Source organism: Canis aureus, chromosome 33 (genome assembly GCF_053574225.1).
Source record: "Canis aureus isolate CA01 chromosome 33, VMU_Caureus_v.1.0, whole genome shotgun sequence".
NCBI classification, from domain to species: domain Eukaryota; kingdom Metazoa; phylum Chordata; class Mammalia; order Carnivora; family Canidae; genus Canis; species Canis aureus.
This window is the reverse complement of record NC_135643.1, coordinates 30097642-30109704: the sequence shown is the minus strand read 5'-3', so window position 1 is coordinate 30109704 and position 12063 is coordinate 30097642. Positions and strand designations below refer to the sequence as shown.

The following is a 12063-nucleotide window of genomic DNA, read 5'->3' as shown; positions in this document are numbered from 1 at the left end:
AAAAAGATATCCCTGGTCAACCTCCTATCCAAGTGGTGAATATGATTTGAGGCAGAATACCATACACCGACACCACTTATCTTTCTAGCTCATTCCCTCTTCTATCCATACTCTAACAGCCCTTTGACCTCACCAGGACCTACAGACTATTAACTAAGCCCATTAACTTTTCTTTATCCATCTCCCATTTTGTGCACCTTTCCTTTTAAGGTAATTTCCACATTCACCTACCACTTGGGATGGCTCTTCTTCCAGATATCCATGTGAGTTTACGTCTCTGCTCAGCTCTCACCTTTCCAGAGGGGCCTTCCCTGGTTACTATCAAAAACAGCATTCTTGATTCCCTTATATAGCTTTATTTTTCTTTGTAGCATTCATTATGCCTGACATGTATTATCTTTTCCCCAGTCCTCCATACCAGTACTCTAAACTATAAGCTCTGTGAAAATGGGGATTTTATGTTTTGCGCCTAGAACAAACTCTGACAAGTATTAAGTGCTTAAAAATATCTATTGAATGAAAAACAAAATATCCAGACAAAAGATTTTTGCCTTTCCTAAAATAGAAACATGATACTTTTTTGTTATAAAATTACAGTATTCAGTTGTCCTTAAGAGTATTGTAGTTTTTCCTAATGTTCAATAGGATTCACTCTTGCTGTAGGCAGCATGGTATAGAGACAAGTATAGTCCTGGGGAGTGAGGGTGGGATGAAGAGTAGGTGGTGGGTGGGAAGAACATTTCGGATTTACTATTAGCTCTGTCATTAATTAGTAATGTCATTTAGAGTGAGTCATTTAACCTCTCATTTCCATCAGGGAATGTGAGAGAGTACTTTTATTTTTATCTAAAGAAAAGAGAGCCACCAAATATAAAACTGGTAAAATCCCTCACCACACATACCAAGAACCTTTTTCCTTTCAAAGTTAATTGGTGGGACTTTCATAGTTATAAAACAGATCTAATATATCTTTAATTGTTTTTATAGCAAATAAGCTGTTAGTAAATGAAAGATTTTTTTCAATAGAATAAAATCACTCTCGAAATTCAAGATGGTAATCATTTTTTTTAAAAAGATTTATTTACTTTTATATATTTGTGATAGAGAGAGAGAGAGGCGCAGAGACACAGGAGGAGGGAGAAGCAGGCTCCATGCCAGGAGCCCGACGCAGGACTCGATCCCGGGACCCCAGGATCGCGCCTTGGACCAAAGGCAGGCGCTAAACCGCTGAGCCACCCAGGGATCTCCCAAGATGGTAATCTTAATAGCCAACTGAATAAAATGGTCATATGTGGTGTGAAAATTTTCTTGCTATGAATGTACAGAAAAAAAATGCCTAATTTAACTGAGAGAGACAAATTAAAATTTTACCTAGTTAATACTCGTATGTATTTTAAAAGTGACATTGGTTTTTTAGAATACAAACAGAATAAGTACTTGGTAATGTCCACAAACTTATAAAAACGAATGGATTCAAATACTACTAAATGCAAGTAGTAAATTCAATATATCCTATATATAAAAGTAACACCCACTCTCCCCCCACACAAAAAAACCACCAAATATTGTCAAGCAAAATATTTTTAATTAGTAGGCTGATCATAAATAAATCCACATAAAAGATTTAACAGAATTACAAAGAGTTTTGTATTTCTTTTGTGGACTCAATTCATAATATGCATTAGTCAACCTCATTCTCTAACTGTGACAAAAAGAGTTGTCATCCAACAATGCAGCACAGTTTAAGCAATTCATATTTTGTAGTTACATTTTTACATTTTCTTTACAAATGTAACATTTATGTACATTATATATATTTTTCTATATTTCATGTTCTGAAATGCTATTGTTTTTACAGGGAAAATATTGAATTCATGAATACAAATCATTCCTTGTTAAAAAGTAATTCATATAAACAAGTAACACGGTACCACTGCCTTTTGGCATCTCTTGTCAGAGTTCGAGTCCAGAAATGTTATATTAATTATAAGAAAAAGGAATTCATCTACTTTGCCATTATGACACATCATTCCACACAGCTACATAGATGTGCCGGCCTGCAATGAACAGAGCACTGTGCTGCTGCACTACTGGAAATGTGAAGAAATCAATTCAAAATATACTTGGTGAAACAGCATCATCATTACCATGAATTCAGGCTGAAGAAAATCTGCCAGGTTCTTTCTTCCCCTTTCCCTTTTGCCAAAGCCTCTGGGTGCTATGCTGTGCACTCTGTCTTGGAACAACAAATGCTTTCATTTCAAATATCCTACGTGCTTCTCTGACAGATTATGCTTTACCTAGGCTATGGATTTTTTTCTTCTCATTCAATTTTATTCCACTTCACTTACAAATCTGCTGCTGAATGTGAAGCAAAAATTCATAGTAAGAGAATGCAGCTTCTGTTCGGTCTTCAATCAAATGTTGAAAAAATTCCGTTTTGGCAGGACTCTCATCTCTGAAAAAGAAAAAGTGTTTAAAAATGCACATTCTTGTAAAGAATAATTATACATTAAAAATTACTAATACACGGGGGCTTTAGGAAAATGGAACATAGGGGATATTAATCAATTAACAGCATTCTCTTATTAGAATATATTTTCATAATACTATTTAAAATTTGCTCTGAAGACAAGCAGTTTCACACAGACTGCATGGGATAAGACAATTTGATAATTAAGTTACAGAAGTACTTACTTTACCACGTGAAGAATTGGGCTTAATGGTCTGTTGTCTCTCAGCCAAGTTATAAAGGATCTCGCTCTTTCTGATGAAAGGGTATCTAGCTCTGGAAGATGTGTCTGGTAAAAGTAATATAATTAGGAAATTACTTCCTTTCTCACAGACTGTAGCAATATTAGAACTGAATCATGATTCATTCCCACTACCTGCCAGCACTCGATTTCCAGACCTAAAGCAGCAACCAAATGAGTAAAATTTAAATTGTTCACATATATGTTTATATCTTTCTGGATAAGTTAATAAAACATGTGTTTATTGATGACTGATTGTGAGAATGAGAGTGTGTGCATGCATGCGCAAGCAGGGGCAGAAGGAGAGAGGGAGAGAGAGAATCTTACGTAGGCTCCACATCCAGTGCAGAGCCCAGTGCAGGGCTCCATCTCACAATCCAGAGATGATGACTTGAACTTAAATCAAGAATCAGATGATTAATCAACGGAGCCACCTGGGTGCTCCAACACATGTTTAATGATAAGTATGTCACAGATATTTTACCTGCATATTACAGTTTTTCTCAGTAAGTCAATAAAACATATACAATGATTAGTAGGTCACTGGTATTATGTTGCACTTTTAGTTCCATCTAAAGAAAACATGCAAATGAAGGGGGTTATCATTAATTTCCAAATTTACTCAACAGTTATAGATTCCATCCTCTTTTAGTAACAGCCATTCTCAGAGAATTCTCTGTTTCAAAGGACATCCATGTGGCCAACAAGACACATGAAAGGATGTTCATCATCATCATTTACCATGAGGGAAATGCAAATCAAAACTACCATGAGATATCACCTCACACCTATCAGAATGGCTGGCTAAAATCAACACAAGAAACAACAGATGTTGGACAGGATGTGGAGAAAGGGGAACTTACACTGTCAGTGGGAATGCAAACTGGTGTAGCTACTATGGAAAACAGTATGGAGATTCCTCAAAAAGTTAAAAATAGATAGAATTACCCCATGACCCTGCAATTACACTACTGAATATTCACCCAAATAATACAAAAATACTAATTCAAAGGGATACATGCACCCTGATGTTTATAGCAGCATTATCTACAATAGCCAATATATGGAAACAGTCCAAGTGTTCACTGACTGCTGAATGGATAAAGAAGAGATGGTGTGTGGAATATTACTCAGCCACCAAAAGAATGAAATCTTGCCATTTGCAATGACATGGCTGGAGCTAGAGTATACTGCTAAGAAAATAAGTCAGTCAGAGAAAGACAAATACCACATGATTTCACTCATATGTAGAATTTAAGAAACAAAATAAATGAGCAAAGTGAAAAAGAGAGACAGAGAGACAAACCAAGAAAGAGACTCAATTACAGAGAACAATCTAATGGTTACCAGAGGGGAGGACAGTGGGGGGTTGGGTTAAATAGGTGACGGGGATGAAGGAGTGTACTTGTCACGGTGAGCACCAGGTGATGTATGGAAGTGTTTAATCATTATACTGTATACTTGAAACTAATATAACACTGTATGTTAATTACCTGGAATCAAAATAAAAAAAAAATTTAAAGGTGAGGAATTTTAAAGAACATGTGTAAATATATTTAAAAACTATATGGGAGATTATTTTTAAAAGATCTATAGAAGCCTATTCTTATATATTTTTATAAATATACTTTGTAAATTTTTCTAAAATTTTTATTTATTTATGATAGTCACACAGAGAGAGAGAGAGAGAGAGAGAGAGAGAGAGAGGCAGAGACACAGGCAGAGGGAGAAGCAGGCTCCATGCACCGGGAGCCCGACGTGGGATTCGATCCCAGGTCTCCAGGATTGCGCCCCGGGCCAAAGGCTGGCGCCAAACTGCTGTGCCACCCAGGGATCCCTATACTTTGTAAATTTAATGAATATGTTATATAATATAAATACGTATTTTTGTATATTTATTTACAATGAAGTTTCCAAAGCCAAATTAATAGTAAACTACATAGAGTATGCAAAAAAAAAAAAATTTGAACAGAAAAGCTTTATTTACTGTTATTTTATTTTGTTTTCTTAATTGTGAGTGAGGCTGAACATTGTTTCATATAGCTACTACTATACTTCTCTTCTGCAAATTGCCTATTCAAATCCTTTGCCCAGTTTTCTTTTCCTTTTTTTTCTGAGGGGACCAGGGTGTCTTTTTCTTAAAGATTTGTAAGACAACTTTTTATACTAGAAAAATTAGCCCTTTTTCAGTCCTGAGCTTCAGATAACCTCCTGATTTTGTTGTGTCTTTTGGCTTTATTTATTTTACTACATAGAAATGTTAATAACTACAGCTTCTAAACTAGTTTACTATTTTATTTAGAACTTATTTTTTTAAGATTTTATTTATTCATGACAGACACAGGCAGAGGGAGAAGCAGGCTTCACGCAGGGAGCCCGACATGGGACTCGATCCCAGGTCTCCAGGATCATACCCCAGGCTGAAGGCGACGCTAAACCCCTGGGCCACCGGGGCTGCCCTAGAACTTATTTTTCATATGTTTTTTTCTCGTTTGCTCACATTCTTGCCTCTTTTCAAACTTTTCCTTATTAACTTAATTTGCTGAATCTTAAAAGTGAACTCTGGAATTAATATGTAAAATTAAAAAAACAAATAACAGCAGAATGTGATAAAAGTTATACTGACTTTAAATTATTTCAGGAGGAAGGACATATTTAACAATATCCAGTGATAAATTAGGCCTTTCCTATTAATGAAATATAGAATTATTTTCAGAATCCTATTTCTTTGGTATTGGTTAATGTAGGCTGTTCCTATTAATGAAATATAGAATTATTTTTAGAATCCTGTTTCTTTGATATTGGTTAATATACATACAATAAAGGCCCACTGAAAAAATTATGTTCGTTATCAGCAAAATAATTTAAATCAGAAGTTAAAGTTGTTGGAAAACAGGCTGGCAGTTCCTCAAAAAATTAAACCGAGTTTACCATATGACCTAACAATTCTACTCCTAGGTTTATACCCAAGAGAACTGAAAACATAAGTTCACACAAACACCTGCACATAAACTGTTCATACTAGTACTATTTATAATAGCCCCAAAGTGAAAGCAATCCAAACGTCCATGAATGAAGGACTGGATTTAAAAATGTAGCATAGGAAAAAAAAAAATGTAGCATAGGGATGTCTGGGTGCCACAGCTGCTGAGTGCCTGCCTTTGGCCCAGAGCATGATCCTGGAGTCCTGAGATCGAGTCCCACATGGGACTCCTTGCGTGGAGCCTGCTTCTCTCTATGCCTGTGTCTCTGCCTCTCTATCTCTGTGTCTCTCATGAATAAATAAAATCTTTTTAAAAAATGTAGCATAATGGTAGAATTATTATTTAGTCATAAAAAAAGAATGAAGTATTCATACATACAACAATATGGATGAACTTTGAAAACATTGTGAGAAGTGAAAGAAAGCAAACACAAAAGGCCACATGTGATTCCATTTATATGAAATGTCCAGAACAGGCAAATCCATAGAGATAGAAGGTAGATTAGTGGTTGCTAAGGGAAAGCAGGAGGGGAGAATTTGGAATACAAATTTCTTTTTGGGGGGATAGAAATGCTCTGAAATTAAGATACTGGTGATTATTGTATCAATTGTGAATACAGTAAAAACTAATCAGTTATACATATACTTTATGATAATTAAAGTGGTGAAATGTATGTGAATTTTATCTCACTAAAAATTTTAGCATACAAAACCTTAAAACTATAAGAGCCACTGACCATTTTCTGTGGTATTGATGCAAAATTAGGATACCCAAGTACATCCTCTATGAAGTTATTGTCACAGCTTTTTCCAATCCAAATATAAAAAACCTAAAATGAAAAAAAAAACAAACAATAAAATATTAAGACTCCCTAATCAGGAACCTATTACAGCCAATTTTCTCAAAATTATCAAGCATAAAAGAGGTAAAGTATACTATCTCAACTAAAGTAGGAAGGGGGTTATCACTAATTTCCAACTAGGAAGCCCTAATTGGTACATTTGGAATCTGTATCCAGGAATCTAAAGTGGTTCACATCTTCTTAGCTTAAATTTCAAGACTTCCCACAAAATACATTTTACCACCTTCCTTCCTTACTTTTTTCCCCAATAGGAAGGTAGTACGTTAGCCAGGATAACTGACTGACTTGCTCTATCTCCTATCCACTTGTTTGATTGCTGTCTGTGTATTTTAACTAATAGGCTCTCCCTCACCCGCCCTTTACTTGCTCATAAGGTAGCATTTATGAAGCCATCTTGACCACTGTGATACCCTTCACCATGATCCCGCCCAGTGACTTTGCCTGAACTCCTAATCATTAATGGCCATTTCAGAAAATGCATAGAAGTTGAAATTGATGGACTCCTGTGGTACCTTTGAAATTTATGATTCTAGATGATAAAATCCTTAAAGACAGAATTTATCTCTTTACTTTTCTATCAAGCATACATAATCCATGATAATAAATAACTATGATAATAAAAGTATATCCAACTAGAAAAGTCTAAAATCAATTGATCTCTTGTGCCAGGTACCAGTTTATTGCCTCTCAATTCCTAATTCTATCTTTCACTGCCTGATCTATGATAATAAAGCTGGACCCTGTACGTGTTGCTCCTTTTGCCAGCTGGAACAGTGTTGAACTTTAACAGTAGAGGGTGCTTACAGAGCCACAGTCCATAAGGAAAGCACCTTCTCTTGTCAGTTTTTCTGCGGACAATTTTTGAAGAGGTGGCTGAGGTACAACCCTGTCATTAACGTGTATTGCACCCTGAAAAAAAAGAGAGAGAGATGGAATGAGTTTGTGTAACTATCATCATAGTCTGGAACACAAAGGCTACAAGCTCTTTATGAAATACTGAAAAATGACACTTGAGAATTTTGTAAGATGCAAAAAATTACTGGTAATACTTTACCACGTTGGCTGTAGCATCAAGACACTCAAATGTATTCAAATCACAAAGATAAAAACATGATGGGGCCTCTGCTCGAGATTCTCTCTCTCCCTCTGCCCTCCCCCCGCTCTCTCTCTAGAATAAATAAATGAAATCTTTAAAAAACAAAGATAAAACCATGAATATGTAAAATGATCTGTCCACTTCCTTCCTTTCTGGGATCTGATATGTTAAAAGTATGACTATTAAATCTGCTGCAAAGCAAGCTCCATTTTTACATTTCTCGAGTAACAAAATACAGAAGATTCCAAAGAGTAGAGTTTTAATGCAAGGAAGAAAAGACACTACATATTTGCATATTAAAAATAACTGTTGGACACCAGATTTGGTTTATAGTACAATCAAAATTGCACTTGGGGGCAGCCCTGGTGGCATGGCGGTTTAGCGCTGCCAGCAGCCTGGGGTGTGATCCTGGAGACCCGGGATCGAGTCCCTTGTCGGTCTTCCTGTAGGGGGCCTGCTTCTCCCTCTGCCTGTTCCTCTGCCTCTCTCTCTGTGTCTCTATGAATAAATAGACAAATTCTTTAAAAAAAAAAAAAAAAAAAAAAAAAAAAAAAATATATATATATATATATATATATATATATATATATATATACACACATAAAATTGCACTTGGATCAGAAGGAACATACCTCAACATAATAAAGGCCATATATGAAAAATTCACAACTAACACATACTTAATGGTAAAAAATGGAGAGTTTTTCCCCTAAGATCAGGAACAAGACAAGGATGTCCACTCTCACCACTTTTATTCAACATAGTACTAGAAGGGCAGCCCGGGTGGCTCACTGGTTTAGCGCTGCCTTCGGCCCAGGGCGTGATCCTGGAGACCCGGGATCGAGTCCCATGTCGGGCTCCCTGAATGGAGCCTTCTTCTCCCCCTGCCTGTGTCTCTGCCTCTCTCTCTCTCTCGCTCTCTCTCTCTGTCTCTCATGAATAAATAAATAAAATATTAAAAAACAAAACAAAACAAAACATAGTACTGGAAGTCCTAGCCACAGCAATCAGATGGCAATAACAAAAATAAAAGGCACCCAAATTGGTATAAGGAAGAAGTAAAACTTTCACTATTTGCAGATGACATGATACTCTCCATAGAAAACACTGGAGATTCCATCAAAAAATTCTAGAACTGATAAACGAATTTGGTAAGCTTGCAGGACACAAAATCAATATGCAGAAACCCATTGCATTTCTATATACTAATAATGAAGTAACAGAAAGAGAAATTAAGAAAACATTTCCATTTATAACACACAAAATAATACCTAGGAACAACTTAACTAAAGCTGTGAAAGACCAGTACTCTGAAAACTATAAAAGACTGATGGAATCAACTGAAAATGACACAAATAGAAGATATTCCATACTCCTGGATTGGGAGAACAAATTGTTAAAATGTCCATACTACCCAAAGTGATCTGCAGATTTGATGCAATCCCTATCAAAATAGCAACAGTATTTTTCACAGAAATAGAACAGATAATCTTAAAATGTATATGAACTACAATCTTAAAATGTATGTGAACTACAAAAGACCCCCAAAAGCCAAAGCAATCTTGAAAAAAGAACAAAACTAGAGGTATCACAATCCCAGATTTGAGATATACTACAAAGACACAGTAATAAAAAGCATTATGGTACTGGCACAAGAGACACATATATCATTGGAAAGGAATAAAGAGCCCAGAAATAAACTCATAATTATTTGGTCAATTAATCTTTGACAAAGGAGATAAGAACATGCAATGGGAAAAGGATAGGCTCCTTAACAAATGGTGTTGAGAAAACTGGACAGCAACATGTAAAAGAATGAAACTGAACTACTTTCATATACTGTACACAAAAGTAAACTCAGAATGGATTAAGAACCTAAATGTGTGATTTGAAACTGTAAAAATCCTAGAAGAGAGCACAGGCAGTAATTTCTCTGACAATGGCCATGCAACAGTTTTCTAGATAGGTCTCATAGGGTGAGGGAAATGAAAGCATAAGTAAACCATTGGGGCTACATCAAAATAAAAATCTTCTGCACAGCAAAAGAGACAATCAACAAAACAAAAAAAATAACCTACTGAATGGGAAAAGATATTTGCAAATGATATATCCAATAAGGTTTAATATCCAAAATATATAAAGAACTTATATAATTCAACAACAAAAAACCCAAATAATTCAATTTAAAAATGGGCAGAGGATATGAACAGACATTTCTTCAAAGATACCCAGATGGCTAACTGACACATGAAAAGATGCTCAACAGCACTTGTCATCAGGGAATGCAAATCAAAACCACAGTGAGGTATCACCTCATACCTGTCAGTATGGCTAAAATAAAAAACATAAGAAACAACAAATGTTGGCAAGGATATGGAGAAAAATGGAACCCTCTTACACTTGGTGGGAATGCAAACTGGTACAGCCATTGGGGAAAACTGTATGGAGATTTCCTCAAAAAATTAAAAATAGAATTACCATATGATTCAGTAATTCCACTATTGTGTATTTACCCAAAGAATACAAAAACACAAATTCAAAAATATATATGCATCCCTATGTTTATTGGAGTATTATTTAAAATAGCCAAAGTATGGAAGCCATCCAAATATCCATCAACAGATGAATGGATAAAGAAAAAGTGGTGTGTGTGTACACACACACACACACACACACACACACACACAATGGGATATTACTCAATCATAAGAAAGAATGAAACCTTGCCACATCATGGATGGATCTAAATGGTATAATTCTAAAAACAAAAATAAATAAATAAATGGCATAATTCTAAGTGAGGTTAAGTCAGAAAGATTAATAAATACTGTATGATTTCACTCATATGTGGAATTTAAGAAACAAATGAACAAAAAGAAAGAAAGAAAGAAAAGAAAAGAAAAAAGAAAAGAAAAGAAAAGAAAAGAAAAGAAAAGAAAAGAAAAGAGAAAAACTAAAAAAAAACCCAGACTCTAAACTAAAGAGAACTGGTGGTTACCAGAGGGGATGTGAGTTAGGAGTGGGTGAAGGGGATCAAGAGTATATTTATCACTATGAGCACTGAGTAATGCATAGATTTACTGAACCACCTTATTATACAGCTGAAACTAACATATAACACTATACATTAATTACACTGGAATTGAAAACAAAAACAAAAACAAAAAAACCAGGGCGCCTGAGTGGCTCGGTTGGTTAAGCATCTGCCTATGATTCAGGTCTTGATTCCAAAGTTCTGGATCAAGGCCTATGTTGGGGTCCCTACTCAGGGGCGAGTCTGCCTCCCCCACAACTTTCCCCTGACTCATGCTTTCTCAAATAAATAAATAAAATCTTTAAAAACAAAACAAAAAAAAATTGTACTTCAATCATATAAAGAACAATCTCTATAAAATATACATGGAAGTGGCCATTCTACAACTTAGCTTTGTAATATTATAACCAAATCCGCAAGGTGAATTACTTCCCATATTTTTGAAAACTCAGTAAATGACCATAGATAGTATCTGATAGCCTTATTGTTCAACCAAATCCATAGGTAGTATCCTTATTTAACGTATTACTACCATAAGGGAAAAGCAGACGTAAAAAAATTGTTACTAGGGGGATGCCTGGGTGGCTCTGCGGTTAAGCACCTGCTTTTGGCCCAGGGCGTGATCCTGGGGTCCCAGGATCGAGTCTCGCATCAGGCTCCCTGCATGGAACCTGTTTGTCTCTCTATGTTTCTGCCTCTCTCTCTGTCTCTCATGATAAATAAATTAAATATAAAAAAAATTGTTACTAATATATTAGCACCTTAGCTATAGAATTAAGACATTCAAATACATTTAAATTTAAAAATTTCAAACACACACAAAAAATTATACCTCATCTGTCAATCTGTCTATCCTGTACAAGTTGGGATGAATCATTTTCATTAGATGAACAAGTGGCTGACACTTTATCTGACACATGGCATATACACGATCATCCAGGCGTGTGCTTGTACCGGTTCTAAATGCTTTCTACAAAGAAAAAAACCCCACATATTTTTAAAATAAAAACCATAAATATAGACAAACATCAAAACAAATACATATACCACCACAGTCATGGAAAAACCATGGCCTTCAAAACAGACTTGGATTAAATTCTTAGCTCTGACATTCAATACATAGATAGGGGAACTAGTTACTTAGTTTCTGAAAGCTTTATTATCATTACAAGAAAAACAGAGAAAAAAATGCTTTTCTAGGCTGCTGTAAGGATTAAATAAGACAATGCATATATAACAACTATTACAGTGCCTGAGACTTGGAAAGATATCTGATGGACAAAAAATCCTTTCCTTAGAGTCTCTTTCCAGAAGCACATATAAACTAAAAGTGT

The 12063-nt window shown here is 35.4% G+C and overlaps 1 protein-coding gene across 2 annotated transcripts in view; it reads right to left on the bottom strand.

Moving 5' to 3' along the window:
• Positions 1-1565: 1565 nt before the first annotated feature.
• SEC24B (SEC24 homolog B, COPII component) overlaps positions 1566-12063 on the bottom strand; it is a 94544-nt gene continuing 84046 nt past the window's right edge. For both annotated transcript variants that reach the window (XM_077882266.1, XM_077882267.1), the window contains 5 exons: positions 11562-11699; positions 7404-7508; positions 6474-6566; positions 2698-2801; positions 1566-2458 (listed from right to left, as the gene is read on the bottom strand). In XM_077882266.1, the coding sequence (XP_077738392.1) occupies positions 2344-2458; positions 2698-2801; positions 6474-6566; positions 7404-7508; positions 11562-11699 (555 nt within the window). In that variant the 3' untranslated portion in view covers positions 1566-2343. The remainder of the gene's footprint in view (positions 2459-2697; positions 2802-6473; positions 6567-7403; positions 7509-11561; positions 11700-12063) is intronic.